We start from the raw sequence: 19,574 nt of genomic DNA, 5'->3' as shown, positions 1-19,574 counted from the left end.
TGAATAGTTCCCCTCCATCCCAGAAGTGTTGCCAAAGTGGAATCCTCTTTAGTTATGCACTGATTTCTTTAAAATCCCTGTGCTTCCTTCATATCTCACATTACTGGGGATGTAATCCTGAGAAATCCTGCTCTAAACTTGTTCCTAAACCCCTAAATTCATCTTAAAGGACTCCAGACCTTTCTTTACCAACATCATATACTCCCATGTGGGCCACAATGACTGGTTGCTATTGCTTCCCTTGCACAATCTTTTCCATTCTATTCAATACATCCTTTAGTAAGTTAGGAGTTAACAATACAAAAGTTCATGCAAACCCTTTAACTGCTGAAGCCCTGATCACTACTACGTTTCCCGCCATGTTGCTAATTTTCTAGTCTGTGTCATCTTGCTTGTGGTTGCCATTTATATTTATTTACTCAGCCTGTCCAGAGTTTTCCCACAGAAAGCTAGAGATCTGTTTGAAAGCATAAATTGCTCTGGGAACATCTGCTCTCACTTTTCCTTTCTGCTTTTCCCCACTCAACATTCCTCCTCCACTACCTTCACCCCATCTCTATTTAACCCAAACTGTCACTAAAAATTCACTCACTCACTCACTTTTCTAGAACCACTTTATCCAATTCAGGGTCATGGGGTGTTGGAGCCTATTCTGACAGGTAATGGGCGCCAGGCGGGGTTCACCCAGGACAGAACGCCAATTCATCACAGGGCGCACACACACACACACTAAGGGGCAAAAAGGGAGGGAGATGAAAAACAGGTAACCACAGGCAAGTTAGCTTAACATCCGTCATTGGGAAAATGTTAGAGCCTATTATGAAGGATGTAATAGCAAAGCATTTAGAAATACAAAATATAATCAAGCAGAGTCAGCATGGCTTCATGAAGGGGAAATCATGCCTGACAAATTTATCAGAATTCTTTGAGGAGGTAACAAGCAGGATAGATAAAGGGGAAGCAGTAGATGTAATATATTTGTTATTCCAAAACACATTAAAAATGCACCACATATAAGGCTACTTAATAAGATAAGAGCCCATGGTGTTGGGGATAGTATATTAGCATGGATAGAAGATTGGCCAACTAATAGAAGATAGAGTTGGGATAAGGGGGGCATTTTCAGGATCACAATCTGTAACTAGGAAGCCTTTCAAAGCTTGCAGAGAGATCTGGACCAATTGGAAAAATGGGCCAGAAAATGGCAGATGGAATTTAATGCAGAAAAGTGTGAGGTGTTACATTTTGGAAGGTCAAACCAAGGTAGGACATACACAGTAAATGGTAGGGCACTGAGGAGTGCGGAGGAACAAAGGGATCTGGGAGTTCAGATACATCATTTCCTGAAAGTGACGTCATAGGTAGACAAGGTTGTAAAGAAAGCTTTTAGCATACTGGCCTTCATAAATCAAAGTATTGAGTATAGGAGTTGGGATGTTATGGTGAGGTTGTATAGGACATTGGTGAGGCCAACTTTGGAGTATTGTGTGCAGTTCTGGTTGCCTAACGACAGGAAGGATATCAGTAAGATTGAGAGAGTGCAGAGAAGATTTACTAGGATGTTGCCGGGTCTTAACGAGTTGAGTTACAGGGAAAGATTAAATAGATTAGGACTTTATTCCTTGGAGCGTAGAAGAATGAGGGGAGATATGATAGAAGTTTACAAAATTATGAGGGGTATAGACAGAGTAAATGCGAGTAGGCTATTTACACTTAGATTAGAGAGATAAACACGAGAGAACATGGCTTTAGAGTGAAAGGGGAAAGGTTCAGGAGGAACTTCTTCACTCAGAGTGGTGAGTGTGTGGAACGAGCTACCATCTGACGTGGTAAATGCGGGCTCACTCTTAAGTCTTAAGAATAAATTGGATAGATACATGGATGGGAGAGGTCTGGAGGGTTATGGACTAGGTGCAGGTCAATGGGACTAGCGGAATAATATTTCGGCACAGACCAGAAGGGGCAAATGGCCTGTTTTCTGTGCTGTAGTGTTCTACGAAGGATGTGAATGTGCTATTGCCAAGTTTGCCAAAGACACAATAATAGGTGTGAAGGCAAGTAGTTGAGGATGACACAAAGAGTCTACAGAGGGATATAGACAGGTTAAGTGAGTGGGCAGAAGCTTGGCAGATGAAATATAATGTGTGAAAATGTGAGGTTATGCACTTTGGCTGGAAGAATAGAGGAGCTGAATATTATTTAAGTGGAGAAAGACTGCAAAAAGCTGCAGCAAAGAGGGGTTTGGGAGTCCTCATGCATGAATCCCAAAAAGCTAATATACAAGTTCAGCAGGTAATAGGGAAGGCAAATAGAATGCTGACCTTTATTTCAAAGAGAATAGAATATAAAAATAGAGAAGTCTTGCTAAAACTATACAAGGCACCAGTTAGACCACACCTAGAATACTGTGAACAATTTTGATCCCCTTATTTAAGGGGAGCTATACTGGCATTGGAAGCAGTCCAGAGGAGGTTCACTAGGTTGATCCCTGGTATGAAGGGATTTTCTTATGAGGAGAGGTTGAGTAGGTTGGGCCTGTACTCATTGGAGTTTAAAAGGAGGGACGACCTTATTGAAACACACAAGATTCTTAGGGGCTTGACAGGGTAAAGGCTGAGAGGTTGTTTCCCCTTGTGGGGTCATCTAGGAGTAAGGGATTGCCCATTTAAGACAGAGGTGAGGAGGAATTTCTTCTCTCGGGGGTAATGTAACTGTGGAATTGTTTACTGCAGAGGGTTGTAGAGACTGGGTCATTAAGTTTATTCAAGGCTGAGAGAGACAGATTTTTAATCAGTAAGGGGATCAAAGATTATGTGGAAAAGGCAGGAATGAGGAGTTGAGGATTATCAGGTCAGCCATGATCTCACTGAATGGCAGAGGAGACTCAATGGGCCAAATGGCCTACTTTTGCTCCTACATCTTATGGGGCAATTTAACCATAGCCAATTCACCTAACCAGCGTGTCTTTGGACAGTGGGAGGAAACTGGAGCACCTGGCGGAAATCCACACAGACTGTTCACAACTATGACCTTGCTGACCACATATCCACACCATCACTAAGACCACCTATTTCCACCTCCACAACATTGCCCATCTAAGAGCTCACCTGCTGCTGAACCCCTCATTCATACCAATGTTAGTCTAGACTGGACCATTGCAACTCAATCCTGGCCAGCCTCCCATTTTCTATGCTCTGTAAACCTGAGGTCATCCAAAACTCTGCTGCCCGTGCCCTTACTTGTGGCAAGCTCTGTTCACCCATCACACCCATGTTCACTGGCCTACATTAGCTCTTGGTCAAGTAACACTTCGATTTTAAAATTCTCATCCTTGTTTGCAAGTCCTCCAAGGCCTCATCCCTACTTATTACTAAAATCCCCAGCCCCACAACCTTCTGAGATACTTGCTCATCAATTTCTGGTCCCTTGAGTATCCCCCAATTTTAATTTATCCTTCATCAGTGGCTGTGCCTTCAGCTGCTTAGACTCTAAACTCTGGAATTCTTTCCCTAAACCTTTCTGCCTGTCCTTCTCTCGGCTTCTTTAAGATACTCCTTAAAATCTATTTCTTTGACCAAGTTTTTGGTCATCTGCTCTAATGTCACCATATGTGACTAAGTGGCAAATTTTGCTTTACAAAGCTCCTGTGAAACGTCTTGGGATGCTTTAATATGTTAAAGGTGCTCTTAAGTTATTGTTGTTTTAATCATTCTGTACTCACTTCACTGCATTACCAGTTCACTCTGATGTGTTCTTGGCTCAAGCTGGGCTCCTGCAACCATCTTCCTTTATATCAGACCGACATAAATCACTTTCAACTAGTTATTCTGCTCCCAACTAACACCATACCTAATTAACACCTGGCATGTGATCCAGTTACAATTGACTAACACAAAAACAGGAATTACCTGGAAAAACTCAACAGGTCTGGCAGCATCGACGGAGAAGAAAAGAGTTGACGTTTCGAGTCCTCATGACCCTTCGACAGAAGGACTCGAAACGTCAACTCTTTTCTTCTCCGCCGATGCTGCCAGACCTGCTGAGTTTTTCCAGGTAATTGTTTTTGTTTTGGATTTCCAGCATCCGCATTTTTTTGTTTTTATTACAATTGACTAACAGATGGGAGAGAGCGGCCTGTGGTTAAGGGAGAGATGAAAAGGGGAAGGAGAAAGATTTGGAGATATAAAGCAGTTACTTGGACAATCTGAAAAAAATTCCTTGCACTTGATAAAAAATGAAAAACTTGCATTTCTATAGTGCCTTTCACAACCTCAGGACATCCCATGAGGTACTTTTGAAATATGATGCATACTGTTATAATGCAGGAAATAGGCTAGTTCTCCATTTATAGTGGGTAGTGTGTTGCTGGAAATCTCAAGCAGGCATCCTGAGCATAATTTTACAGCCCCATTTCGGGGATCACATGACAGGCATTAATTAGGTATGGTGTTAGTTGGGAGCAGACTAATCAGTTGAAAGTAATTTCTTTTTGCCAGATACAAAGGAAGATAGTTGCAGGAGTCCAGCTTGATCCAAGAACACAGAGTGAACTGGTAATGCAGTAGAGTGAGAACAGAGTGAATAAACAACAACATCGGGGTGAGCCATTCAAAAAGTCCATCGACTTCAGGAGGACCGAAAAACCCCGCTGGCATAAAACCCCGCCTGTGTTTTTGAGATATTCCAGCAAACACTACTTCCTGCCGGGATTTTTGGGGCTCAATGGAGGTGGAAGGATCAAGAAAATAGGGTTTTAGGAGGTGGTAACATAGTTGCTATTTAATTTCCAAATCCTCAGGTTTGATATTCAGAATAAAAGGTAAACATAATACACAACTTTAATACATGTACTTCTGATCTAAATACGCTTCCAATAAGAATCCTTGGCTTTAAAAGAAACACTTAGCTAAATAAATCAGATTGAGTGAGGAAAAAGGGTCTGAATAAGTATGTTCAATGTTCAAAAAGTAACTTTTTCTTTTAATTTACTAATTGCAAAAATGTAGTTTCAACATTAGAACAACATTTCACATTAATTTTTGACATTCAGGACAATATTCTCAACTGCATAAAAATATTAATTTGATAATACTATTTAAATATGATAATTATGCATGATAATGCAGTGACTGAGTTAAAAATCCAACTAAGAAAATAGTAGTGAACATTTTTAGGGTTATTGCTACAGTACAGTGCCTGAGAGGATAAAGTGGTCCATGAAATCTAATTTAATGGCCTTGTTCAAAACATTCTGATCATGAATAACATCTCCTAGTCTTCAGCGCCATTAGAAGTAAAGAACTTGATTTAAGGTGGCTCTCATGACATTAGGACATGCCAAAGCACATCGTCACCAATTATATATTTTGAAGTGTAATTTTTTTGAAAAATCTAGCATCCAATTTGCAGAAAGCAAGTCCCACAAAACTGCAATAAGATAAATGTTTTTAGTAATGCTGGTTAATGAATAACTGCTGGCCAGGACACCAGGAAAAACCTCCCGCTCTTCTTCATATAATTCAGTGAAATATTTTGGGTCCACCTGAGACAGCGGAGTGGATAACTTGTTCGAAAACCTACACCTCCAAAAGTGCAACATTCCCTCAGTATCGCATTGAAGTGCCCGCCCACTTATGTGCTTAAGTCTTGGGCTTAAATGCAGGTCCTTTTGACTTAGAGGCAAAATGCTCCAATTGAGCCAAGGTTGACACCATTACCCATAATTGGAATGAACATTCTCCATGTGAAACATTGTTTTAAAATGTAAAACTGAAGTCAACATTCAATTTAGTCATTTTCATCATTTGTCTTTACCTAGGCAGAAATTGTACCTGCAATCTAACATCTCCCAGGCAAAGAAAGGACATTCAAACGTATATAAATGATAAAAAAAACACTGATCCCTTCCTCCTCTCCCAAGATAGTTGCCAAAAAGCTCATTCATGCCTATTGTGCAGCTGTACTTTTTCTTTCTTAAGACAGGTCACGATGTGCTTGGCAAATATTCAACAAATGCCAATAAATACTCATGAATCCCTTGGCTGAACCAAGGACCAATTATACAAAATCAGAACTGTAAACAACTTTTTCATGTCGCCTGAAACTCCAAACTCATTCAACCAGGTGCACCATCAGCATTAAGGCCTTAGTCACCACTCAGCGTAATGCAACATACGCACCTGTGGCAATTCCCATTCAGACTTGGATCCATCTGTGCGATAGTAATATGGTCGGCCTTGATCATCAATATGTTTCATCCACTGTAAACAAAGACATAGTTTTATACTCTGGTGCATGTTCATAGGATTCAGCATTGTATTAATATTACATTAAATAGGAAATTCAAAATGCTGCTACTTCACATGAGTATTATGCTCCACAAAAATTTTACTCCAAATTCTTTATAGCTGACAGAAAATATTGAAATTGGAACAACAGAAATCAACAATACCAAGCTTCAATCAGTTTGAGAAAAATTTAAGACATCAACTGCAATAGTGATAAGAGACTGTCAAAGGCTTTACTATTTCCTTGGATGATGGATACATATTAATTTCTCTGAAAACATTGTTACATTCTCGTAGGAAAATACATAATTTTAAAAACATAAATGTGTTCTAATGACATTACCAGACTATAACAGATCTGCTCAACCTACTAGAAGTCAAACAGCAACTTACTAGGGCATGCAAAGCTCTTTATATCAAATAGCACAGTATGTGTGCATTATAGCTTGTCCCTAAAATGTGATCCTCACTCCATGGAAAATGTCATCAACACACATTCAAATGATTGATAGGAATCCTTCTCATGTATTTGCACCTGACACTAGTAGTTCACTTAACATTGGCAATTGAAAATGGTACTTAATTTAACAGAGATTGTCAATCGCAATGCAATGAAATTTCCAATGCATTTATCTCCACAACTGAGATTTACATCAGTATTAAGAGCTGTATAGTTTTTAAAAATTAATACAGTTAGAGCAGACAGCTAAAGAGCAAATCAACTTAAGAGAAGAAATCAAAGTACCTTTTCATCAGTATATTCATTGACATACAAAGTTTGGCCACGCTCATCCATTTCTTCTGACCAACCACGAGGAGGTAAATCAAATTGATTATCTGTATGGCTGGAGTAAATGCTGCGGTAGCTCTCTTCTGTGATGTGATGCTGGAAGCATTTAGAGAAGGAACATGTTGTGCTTTATGTGTCTGATTATGTAAGCTTCAGGCATTTGAGAATTGCTGTTACTGAAAAAATACAGAAGTAGGTACAGATTTCCCTTTGGCAGAAAGTATCCCCTTAATTTAAAGGTATGAGAAATGAAGCAAACATTTAATTCCAAATTCTCCCAAAATGGACCAAGAATCACAGAGAAGAGAGAAAGTTCCAAACTGCATAATCTTTTGCACAAAGTGTTTCATAAATTCACTTCTGAAGGACCTGGCTTTAATTTTTAGACTATGCCTCCAAATTTTGAGACTTCCCAACGACAAGAAATAGTTTCTCCCAATCTACCCCTCTGTTCCACTTAATACCTTGAAAATGTGAATCAAATCCCCCTTAGCCATCTAATTTCCACGGATTAGAGCCCTGGTTTGTGTAATCTCCCCTCATAGTTTAACCAAGTATCATTCTAGTGAATCTATGATGCACTCTCGAAGGCCAATGTATCTTTCCTATGGTGTGGTGCGAAGAACAGTGCTTCTTATTCCAGGTGTGATCCAACCAGACCTTTACATAGCTGAAGCATGACATCCACCCCCTTGTATTCTATTCCTCTCCATATAAAGGTCATCATTCCATTCCATATTTTTGATTATTTCCCGTACTAGTTTGTACAATTTTAATGATCAGTGTACCTGGACTCCCAAAGTTTCTTTGGATTTTCACTGCTTCTAACTTTTCACTAGAAACACTAGAAAGAACCCTGTTCCCTCTTTGATATATTTTTGTTAGCCAAAGGTATTAAAGAGGTATCAGGCAAGGGTAGGTGCATGGAATTAGATTGCAGATCAAACATGATTTCACTGACTGGCAGAACAGGCTTGAGAAGCTAATTGGTCTATTCCCGTTCCTATTGCAAGTATGGTTCCTATTTTTTGATTGCAAAGAACTCCTTTAAATCAGTGTGCTTATACAAGAATTGGCACCACCTTAGCCCTCAGCAATTTAGGTCCTTGCTGACCTAATTGGCTCCTGGTTCCCAATGCCTCAGATTTTAAATTACCATCTTCCTATTTGACGGCCTTTATTGCCTTCCCCTTCTCTATAACCTCTTCCAAACCTAACGCTCTCCCAGAACAGTGTTTCTCCAACTCTGGCCTCTTGTGCGCTCGCTTTGGCAGCCATGTCTTCAACTGCCTTGGTCACACTCTGGAATTCCCTCCACAAAACTCTCAATTTCTCCACTTCCCTCACCTCCTTTTAAGATCCCTCCTAAAATTCAACTCTTCGACCAAGTATATGTTCAGTTCTTGTGGTCATCTTTAGCTTGATGCCTGTTTTACTGATGATACTTCTGTGAAGTGTCCTAATTAAGCTTTTTGAGGAGATAACTAAAGTAGTAGTTGGGAATGTCTATGAACTAAAGCATAATACTGAAAATGCTAGGAATCTGAAATGAAAACAAAAAATGCTGAAGTCACTCATAGATAAAGTAGCATCTGTGGATAGAGAGCCAGAGTTATCGTTTCAGGTCAGCAACTTTTCATAAATAATTACAGACTGAAACATTCAAAATGTCTATGGATGCAGTTTATGTGGGCACTCAGAAGGCATTTGATAATGTTCCTGATAAAGGCCTGTTAGCTAAAATTAAAGCCCATGGAATTGAAGGAAAATTGCTGAGTAATGCTAAAAAAGAAGATACATGCAACTAAAGATTTTCATCTTCCACTCATCAACACAGATGTAAGAATGCCTCATCAAGGTTCCTTCAACAGCACCTTCCAAACCTGCGACCTTTACCATCGAGAAATGCAAGGGCACCACCTGCAAGTTCCACTCCAAGTCACACAGCATCCTGACTTGGAACTATATTGCCATTCCTTCACTGTCGCTGGGTCAAAAAATCCTGGAACTCCCTTCCTTACAGCACTGTGGGTGTTCTTATACTACATGGACTGCAGCTGTTCAAGGCGGCAGCTAATCACCACACCTTCTCAAGGGCAATTAGAGATGGGCAAAAAATGCTGACCTTGCCTGCAAGGCCCACATCCCATGAATGTATATTTTAAAAATGCCAAATTCCAAAGGAAACAATTTGTACTGCATGAGAAAGGGGGTGCCGGCTGGTTGGCAAGTCAGCACTGATTGGTTGAGACATCGTCAGGGCAGATGCAGCAGGGAGCTATAGTCTCCAATGCTTTCGTTTATTCAAAATAAAAAGGTGCAATGTCTGGACATATTCCTTTTGCTTGCAGAGGACAGATTCCTGCATATAAATATTTGTAACTTCTAGCAAGCTACATTGCGAGCCCGAATGATAACCTTAAATTGATTTAGTGTAATTCTTAGCGCACTCGAGATTGTTCAGCAAATGCTGCTCAATCGCGGAATCACATCGAACGTTAGACATTGTGTTCTGAGTTTTGCAAGCACAGGTTGGTGGAGTACAGTCAGTACTTTTGTGAAGAGCCAAAGGGACCTGCTGTTTGATATGATCTGCCAATCATTGGGACATATGGCCTTTGTACTGGCACTGAAATTCATAGAGCACATTACTCATTTGTGTCACACGCAGAAGGTTTTTTTGGCTTGACGACAGCATCCTGTTAGTGGAAAACACCACTCATGTTGCCACTACATAGGAGCAGCGTGAAACAGATAGCTTCACCTGTTGCTCAAATTTTTGAGACACCTTACCCCTACAGGGTAATGTGAGGAAGACTGGAAACCAAGTCCAAAAGTGGAAGCCTTAGGCCCATTCATGAGTATGAGTGATACATAGCAAGCAATGATCTGACTGGGGTAGCCATTGTCCTGTAGGATAACTTTAATGTGTCCTATTTCAGTGTCAAGCTTGCAAAGTAAGCAAATGGCTCAGGCCCTACTTATGAGTTTGCTGATAAGGCCTCCTTACCGTTGCACATTTCTGGTAGGTAGATGACACGTTTGCTATAACTGAATTTGTAACTGCATTTAAGAACATACCTTAATGTGCTCCATCCCAGACTCAAAATTCACTTCTGAAATGGAGTAGACAACCGAGCCCTTTCCTTGACGTGCCAGTTGAGAAATGCACTAGTGGATTCTCTACTACTTCCTATCAGAAGCCCACCTTCAGTTATCAATATATGCACTGGGATTTCTAAAGCTCCACATGCTACAGGATTGGCCTTATTGCCAACCAATCAGCACCCTTTTTCTCATACAGCATAAATTGTTGTTCCTTTTGCAATGTGACATTCTTTCATCCGTCCTAATGAGCACAAGATAAAAAGTATGCATCTTTTTCAGAAGATTACTGGCCTAGTTAGAAGATTGGTTAAATGGTAGAAGACAGGGTAAGGATCATGGGTTTGTACATAAATTGGAAGGTCGTATCTAGGAATAAAGTTTAAGGGGTGATTTGATTGAGATTTTGAAAGGTGTTGATAGGGTAGAGAGGGAGTTTAGTGGTGCAGGAATCTAGGACAAGGGAACCTTACAATTAGAACCAGACTACTCAGGAAACACTTCCTTATGCATAGGACAGAAGAACTGTGGAACACTCTCCTACAAATAGCAATAGATGCAGGCTCAATCAATAATTTTAAATCTGAGATCAATAGATTTTTCTGAGACAAAGGCAGATGGATGGAATTAAGATACTGATCAGCCATGATCTCACTGAGTGGCAAACTGGCTTGAAGGATTTGAAAGGCCTACTCCTGTTTCTATGGGCAGTTTCATCAGGCTATTCAACTATGAGCATAATCCTATCCTTATCTGACTTTTATGATCATATACATTTTCCAAGGGGTCACTCAATAGTGACTGTAAACAGGGTTTTGAGTTGTTATTTCCCTTTCTGTCCCAGGAACATCTAAAGCATGATAGCTGAAAGCAGCTAACTCATTAGAGAGCTAGGATCAATCCTTGGACCTTGTTGGGGGTTGCAGCTCAATACCACACAGCAGTCTCCAAGAGCCTTGAGGAAGCTTTGCATAAGCTTTTTTTTTTATGTACTAAATGGTTTCTGATTCTTACCTCATGTGTAGGTTTCATCAAATAGTGATACTCTAGTTAGCAGGTGTAAAATATATATATTTAATGCTAGGCTTAAGTACAGAGTACTACATACAACCTATGCTGTTGCATCTACGTAATCATGTACAACTTAAAACATTATCAAAATATAACATTTCTCATAACACCACATATACTTACTCAACCATATGTGCTTTACCAATATGAGCACTTCAATTGCTTGGTGCAACTACTGCATTAAATGCAAGGTATAGTATCAGAATAAAAGCATAAGCAGTGGTGTATGTGACTGGAAAACACTTACGTAAAATTTAGTTTAAAGTTCAAATAGCTTAAGTGCACATTTTTATGTCTTTATAATTGAATCCGGTTATACAATAAGTAAAAAGTGACAATTCTTCAAACTACTTATAAATTCTAAAATGTCTTAAACAACAGAAGAAACACTGAAGAATCTCACTATTGTGACAGCATCACACCATTCTGAAATTTTCAGTATTGTGTACTACATGTATATGTTGAACACTCAAATACCTCCAGTATAATGCCACCATCATCTTCTTCCCCTTTGAGCAATCAAGGGGCTCAGTTCCCTTTGTGACACTCTGGTCCACTCTTCAGTCACCCCTAACACCACCCTTCCCACACAAATGCATGAGATGCAACATCTGCCATTTTACCTGCTCCTTTCCCACTATACAGGGACCCAAACACTCCTTCCAGGTGAAACAGCCATTTACTTGTTTTTCTTTCAATTTTGTATACTCCATTCGCTGCTCATGTTCCAGTCTCCTCTACTGAGATCAAATTAAATTGGGTAATTGCTTTGTGGGCCACCTCAATTCAGTTCACAAGTTAGAGTCTGAGCTTTCAATCACTGCTCATTTTCATTCCCCGTCATACTCTGACCTCTGTCCTTGGCCTCCTACACTGTTCAAATTAAGCTCAGGGGAAGTTCACAGCTCATCTTACGATTAGGTACTCTGAGGCCCTCCGGACTCAACACTTGGTTCAACAATTTCAGAAAACTTTCAAAGACACTGCTCCCATTTTTTTGGCCAGTAGCTGTTGGTAACGATTCTGATTTGCCATTCACACTTCCTCTAGACACATCTTTTGTTTCTTTACCTGTCCCATTACCTTTGCCTTACACCATTATGCCTTACGTCATATAATTTTTCCTGCCTTCCACCTTAACATAGACCTTTCCTTTTGCCCTTTCCTTCACAACCTCTTTCCTCTGCCTCTGCACTTGCTTAAAACCTGTTACATCATTAAACCTTTTCCAGTTCTGATGAAAGGTCAACAACCTGAAACATTAGCTTTGTTTCTCTCCACAGGTGCTGCCTGTCCTGCTGAGTATTTCCAGCAACTTTTATTTCATATTTTCAACATACTTTTGTCTTTGTTCCACAGATTTAGAATTTGTTAATAGTTCGAAGGGAATGAAAAAATTGATTGACTGATACCAAAACCATGATGCAATAATCCAACAGTAGTCCTGAAACTAAACCACAGAATATTGGTATACAAAAGCCAATAATTTGAAATTGGTCTGTCTGCCAGCCAATTAGGTGTAGTTTTAATAGTTTAATCCCTCTGCTAAATTTGTGGGGAAAGGAATTTCAGATGAATGTGTTAAGTATAAATATGCAAATAACCTCTACTTTCATGACAGTATTTTAACTCTAATCAATTATAACTCCAAACATTCAGAAAAAAAGATACAGCATGAAGTGTTCATCCTAATCTGGATTCAATTTCTGAAGCTGCAGAATGCTATATTCTGAGCTAAGAGGTTGGAGTTAAAATATTTTTCAAGGCTGAGAGCCATACATGACTAAAATATGTACAATCTATTTGTGAAGAAACCTCTCCAACAATGTTAAGCCTTGTTACAAATAAACCCAGATTCTACCGCTGCATGTTTTACTCCCTTTTTTTGAGGGAAATGCTATTGCATCCCATTCCAAGTAAAATTTTTGCAAACATCATTACTTTTAAACTTTTCATATAATTTACATTGAAAAATCAAGCTCTCAAGAGCCAAACTCTTCAGTTTAACATAGCATAGCTCATTCCTTCAGTCACATACAATCATACATAGGTCACAGTGGCATCTCATATAAAATGCTTCAACAGTAGGAAACAATTATATAGCTGATGGTGAAATATGCACATTTTGACACACATCAATTACTCTGAACTTTTGCGCATTTCTTTTTTTAAAAAGGCTTTAAATTATATCCTTCTGGAGTGAGCAAGATAGATATGGATTTATAAACAGAATTTCAGTATAAATTTGACCTCTGATGCTCATGCAATACAGAGTATTGGTAAAAGAATGGTCTTTGACCTCTGCTTTAATACTCTGTGGGCCTATATGTAAAGTGTAAACAGGCCTTTTTGATGTATCTATCTACCTATATTCACACTTTCGAAGAATTATGTATTAACATCTTGCAATCTCTACATTCATCAGTATTTTTTCATACTACCATTCCTTGCTTTTTCTCAGGAAGTGCAGCCTCTTAGACTTCTGCACATTAAATTTCACCATTCCCCATCCCACCTGCTCCACTATTAACTTGACTATGCCCTCTTTGCTGATTACCCACATTTGTTCTTAGATTGTGGGCAACACTGGAACACAGGATTTAATGTCCATCTCCAGTTACCCTAAGGGCGCTAAGAGTCAAATCAGTTATTGCAGGTATAGTGTCACATGTTGGTCCTGTGAAGTAGGGTTGTTATGTTTGCTTCTCTGAAGGACATTAGTGAACTAGCTCAGTTTTACACGAAGAAATGGCAGCTTTTATAGTGCCAGACCACATGTTGGTCCTGATTTTAACACTCTGCAAGCAGATGGGTTTTGAATGAGTTAAAATTGCAAGCCTTATCTGAGTTATTGAATTCAATTTCACACTTCACCATGGCAGAATCTGCACCTGTAATATCTGGGTTGCTAGTGCAGTACAATTAGGTTACTGTGCCCTATTGTTGTACCCCCTTTGTCTAAGCCCAAATCACATGCATACACACAGGCCCTGAAGATTTGGCAGAGAAAATAACAGTGAGGCTATCAGTGCTCAGAGTTATTGAAGGGTTGAACAGCACCTTGTGGCAATTTGTATGCAGTCAAACACAGAAATAAGGAAGCTGTTGTTTGAGTTGCCACATTCCTCTACAAGCTTTGTTATACCGGTATCTCAGAATGGTTACAGCACAGGAGGCGGCTATTTAGCCCATCATACCCATGCTGGGTCTCTGCAAGAGCAATTCACCTAGTGCCACTCTCCTGTTTTGCCCCATAGCCCTCCAAATCTCACCCAAAGACTTGGTATTTAATATATGCAATAATGTGAAGTTGGGGTATTTACATGATAGATAGCCACTTACTGTGCAAAATAAAGTTACAGCTTTTCTGTTCAAGTGTAAATGAATTTTTAATGTCGTGATAAGTCTTAATTACCAAACAACTTCTCCAGCACAGAATTTTTTTTTTAAAACTAGTTTGAAACATTCAATTCTTCAGATTTTAATCTGCTGTTTCTTTTAGCTTTCTCTTAATCTTATCTTTCTTTCCCCTCTATATATTGCTTTTTAACGTAACTTGGCACTGAAGTTACATTACCCTGATTCTAGTTTACACTTTCAGCTTAGACTTTGTATCTTGATATGGATTGCTCAATCCGATTGGTTAAGGAGAGGCACCATTGCTTGCCCTATTCACTCAGGCCCAGATCCTCTTTAGAGGCAGCTGGCTTTCTTTCTTACTTCAAATAACCAAAACTTTTAGCGCAAAAGCCTGTGGGCAAGTGTAAGCTTAATTAAATAAGCTTAATGAATGAGCTTAATTGTTGCTTTGCCGCTGATCACAAAAAGAGACTGAGAAACACAGAGACAAAAAAACAAAATGGGCCTGCACTAATCCCTGAGGAACACTGTTTCCAAGCTGTCATTCATTCAAGCCACACCCATTGCTCTTTGATGGATAGGTAACAATCTGAAATTATCACAAATTGTGGATGATCTTGTAGATTGTTTTACTTAGCGCAACAGTTCTATTTCTCAACAGTTGCTAATTTAGCTTAAAAAACTCAGTCTGAAATCACTTAATATTTGCATTGCATTCCACATTAAATACCCATTTGCATAACGTTTCTAACTTATATGAGTATTTAGCTGCACCCTAAGTTTGCAGGTCATAAAACTTCCTTGCTGGTATCAAGATTTCAATTTTAAATGAAAACCTTATGAATTATTTAATTAATTAAGTCATTCTACAGTTATTCTTCAAAAAAGAACATGGTTCCATAATTGTTATTTAACCTATTTTGAAAAAATTTAAAGAAACGGGGACTAGTTGCTGCCATGGGTGCCACAGCCCTTTCACCAGATAGATAATGTCTGCTCTGTCAGCTGTAAGGGTTTTAAGTGGAGTTGGGGTTGTCTAAATCCTGTTACTAGTGCAGATGGACTTCCATTACAAAATTCTATCAATCAGTACAAAATTGGAAATCGCACTTAAGATTATTCAAGACGGCTAGCATAAGAAGCAGAAAATGTCACAGAGGTGCAGTTTGCACCAGAAGAGCATGCCGATTAGGTCGTATTTTATTTTGCTCCAACTCTGAATTGATATTACTACTCTTAAAACTAACATGCCACTCTCATAGCTATCACCCTTGACAACTAGCAAAATGCTATTTTGTCTTCAACAATAATAAATTTTGTAGACAATACATCATAGTTGTATCCATTGCTAATCTTGTTTGTAAATGCATGTACTTACCCCATGGTTTACAGAATCCACCTGGCAATCAGGTTCTTTATTTATAGAGTCTCTTGTCCATCGAGGGGGCTTCCAGCTTCTTTCTTGCGTTCCCTTGTTATAATAGTATGTGCGTCCTGTTGCATCTTTATGCACCTCCCATTCACCATGGATTTGCATGGGAGGGCTAGTGGGAATTGGGGGCATGTTAGCTAGAGTTATTTTCAAATCCTGCAAATTTGCATACACTGGAGATTCTGGTCTTGCAGGTGGAACTGTCTGCAAAAGTAAAAGCAATACCTATTAGTAAACATATATAATCTGAATTACCTATAGTTTGATAAATGATCCTATTTGGATCTAGAATACAGGAATTGGGGAAAAACAAACACAGCCTTTCCATTTAGCCATAGCCTTTTTTCAATTTGATTATTAAGTAATTTTCCTGTTGTCAATATCACTACACTCTCAATCAAAACTATTGTAATAAAAGTCACACTTCTCACTCTAAGTTAAAAATTGAACTACCACCAGGTAAGAAATCTTGCCCAATATTTATTTCAGCTTCTGGATGATGTTCTAGGTTCCATTTCTTGTGGCTCAGGTTAGGGCCTCAATACAGTGAAGGACTGAAACTGCACTCTGTGGCACTACACATTATTAATCCAGGCAAGGAATTAGAACAGAACCCCTGCTGACAACAGAAAAAAGTTTATTATGAATTTGCTGACCTTTCTGGTTGATCTTTTTTCAGATAAGATGTCTATGTATTACAATAGCATATTAGCTTTGAACAACTGATTTTTTTAGAGCCCGATAAGCGTATGACTCAAACTATAGATCTTGTTGTTAAAATAATGGTGAGAGTAGCAGTGCTCACCTTTACTTACGTGCAAATGTGTTGCAATTTCAGGCAAGAGGCAGATGTGCACAATTAAACGAGGATAGCCAAAAGTTACTGTTTCACAAAAAAGGCATTTCACTTTCTGCCTCACCGCCAAAATGCATCAAATGGCACGTCGGCTGTCCCTCATTTAGAGGATCACATCTGCTCGAGGTCAGGAGTTTCTGCCATGGGTCTTCATGTTGCAACTGAACAGGCTGCTTCTCGGCTCTCAGATTTTTGGACACATGGGACAGGATTACCTAATAAGGTAATGGGATCCAGAGTACATATTTGCTTCCTATTCTTTCCTTCTCTGCTGCAGCTCTGCCTCATCATTAAGGCATTTCAACTCAAAGCATGAAGCAGCTTGATGGACAAGTTGTCGCCATTTTGAATCATTGGTAGCAAGCTCCTCCCAGTAATTAAGGTCAGTGTTAATGCGCTCCAAGGAGGGCTTCGGTATCTTTGCAACATTTTTATTGTCCTTCCCGAACACTGGCCATTTGAGAGTTGAGAAAACAGTACCTAAGTGGGGTGTGTGGGAGGAGGGGGGGCTGTTGGTGGTAGAGGACATGGCGTCTAGGCTCTCGCAGTTGATTTTTCGATTTTGCAGCAGTTTTCACGAATGCCTATGGAACTGGCTTCAAGGACATCACTAGCATTTGTTCAACAGTCCTCCCATTGAAACCGGTGAGGCAGCACAGGTGTGGCTGATGGAATTTCTCTCACCTCTTGTGTTAATACTCAGTACAGATCTCACTATAGTAAAAGGAGTGTGGTGAAGACAAATGCTCTGTACACAGTCACTTTTGTTGACTTGCCGAGGTTTTTGTGTCAAACATTCACCGCCATACTTTGCAAAAGGCTGAGCTAACGCAGTGGATCCAATGTTGGATCTCATTGCCAGTGGTGGTCCTTGGAGACATGGCTGTCACGTTATGGGAAGTGCTCAACACATTCCAGAGTCTCTTCTTCAACATATATGGGAGGTGGAATATTTGACTGACCAGGTTTGGGTTGAAATGAGTTTTGTTTTGGCAATATTCAAGGGCACAAGTCTCTTGTATGCAGAATTGGAGAGATCAAAAGTGGCTTGTAAATCTGGTGCAGAGTGGGCAACAACATTGCAGTCATGCACAAACTATAGATCATTCATGTCTATGGTGGTCAGTTTAATTTTGGTGCGAAGGCATCTGAGGTTAAATGAGTTTCCTATCTACACAATATTTAATAATCACACCAGAGGGCAGTTAATCTTTGATGAGGTGAACAGCCACTCAAGTAAATTGTAAATTGTATGGGGGCTATCACAATTGGTCTGGATTTTGACGGTGTCTGTTTCAGATCTCCTACTCAAGACAGTTGCAGTCAAATCATGAAGTAGTTGCAGGATTGTTATGGACATCCAAATCTCTGAAGCAGAATCCACAAAGCCTCACGATTTACTGAGTCAAATGCTTTCATCAGGTCAATGAATGCAATGAAGAGTTCTTGGTGTTGTTCTCAACATTACTCTTGGCAATAAAGGACAAATCAGAAGTTCCTCTGCAAGGTCTAAAGCCACAGGGTGTCCCTGCGAGCATATCCTCAGCCACAGGATGTAGGTGATTCAAGAGAATGCATGGCAGGATTTTCCTGCTAGATCAAGAGGAAATACCTCGATATTTCCATGGCATGATTTATCTCTCTTCTTGAAAATAATTATAACTGATGCATTTCTGAAATTGGGACCAGCAGGGGAAGGGTCTTTGTGGTTTTTTTCATCCATTTGATTGATTGTTGCAATCATTGCAATCCCATCGATGGAGGTTCACCCATGGATTCTACCACAGGATACTGGGAGGTAGCCTGGTGTGTATCAGCTGCCACTGTGGATTCATGGTTGAGGAGTTGTTGAATATGTTCTTTCCAGCATTGACAAATAGCAATGTCATCCTTAAAAATAGAGACACTGCCCTGCGAGTGAATGGGGACTTTGTCCATTTGACCTTTGTATATAGATGGCCCTGCTATTTCAAAAATGTTTTGCATCTCATGGCAGGCAGCATATTGTTCAATCTGCCGGGCTTTCCCTTCCCACTACTTGCCCTTTATCTTCCAGGTTTGTCCTTGAGCTGCTGGAATGCTGGACCTGTGATCTTGAGTTGTTCTGCCAGGCTAGGCTGCTCATTTTTGTTCCAGGTGGTTACATATTTCTGCATTTTTGTCAAATCAGGCCTGATGATGTTGATGCTCGAACCCAATGGTCTGGACACAGATGTGTAATACAGCTGACTTTATTTGATCTTACTGTTCTGAAATTGGATTGGACTTGAGAAGATTTTCCAGACAGGTTGTGAACTGCACTTGGAATTCTTCTCTTCAGTTGGGCTGCTTTAGGACTGAGACATTGATCATCTTCCTCCGGTTCTTTTGGGTCCTGTGATGTCTTGGTGCCAGGTGGATGTTCATCACCAATTGAATAAGTCGACAATCTGTTCAGTTGGCATCGGTCACCTGTGTGGATTAAGTGATACAGACATCATTTAGATTTTTGACTCAAACAGTGACGTAAGCCAGGGAGTGCCAGTGCTTTGATCTAGGATGTCTCCAAATGGTTTTCTATTTGTCCTTCTGGTGGAAGAGGGTGTTTGTTATAATGAAGTCACGAGCATACTTTGTTAGCAGGACGACGCTCTTTCCACTGGCTTTTCCCAACCTGTTTTTCCCAATGGTTCT

At 39.7% G+C, this 19,574-nt stretch overlaps 1 protein-coding gene across 4 annotated transcripts in view; it reads right to left on the bottom strand.

The window, feature by feature from the left end:
• Positions 1–19,574, bottom strand: part of arhgap12b (Rho GTPase activating protein 12b) — a 241,278-nt gene that overhangs the window by 115,702 nt on the left and 106,002 nt on the right. For 3 of the 4 annotated variants that reach the window (XM_041184245.1, XM_041184244.1, XM_041184248.1), the window contains exons 3-5: positions 15,992–16,249; positions 7,033–7,173; positions 6,180–6,260 (exon numbers count right to left, since the gene is read on the bottom strand). In XM_041184245.1, the coding sequence (XP_041040179.1) occupies positions 6,180–6,260; positions 7,033–7,173; positions 15,992–16,249 (480 nt within the window). The remainder of the gene's footprint in view (positions 1–6,179; positions 6,261–7,032; positions 7,174–15,991; positions 16,250–19,574) is intronic. The other variant, XM_041184246.1, reaches the window with a different exon arrangement.

This window comes from Carcharodon carcharias, chromosome 3 (genome assembly GCF_017639515.1).
Source record: "Carcharodon carcharias isolate sCarCar2 chromosome 3, sCarCar2.pri, whole genome shotgun sequence".
NCBI lineage: Eukaryota > Metazoa > Chordata > Chondrichthyes > Lamniformes > Lamnidae > Carcharodon > Carcharodon carcharias.
This window is presented reverse-complemented; position numbering and strand designations above follow the sequence as displayed.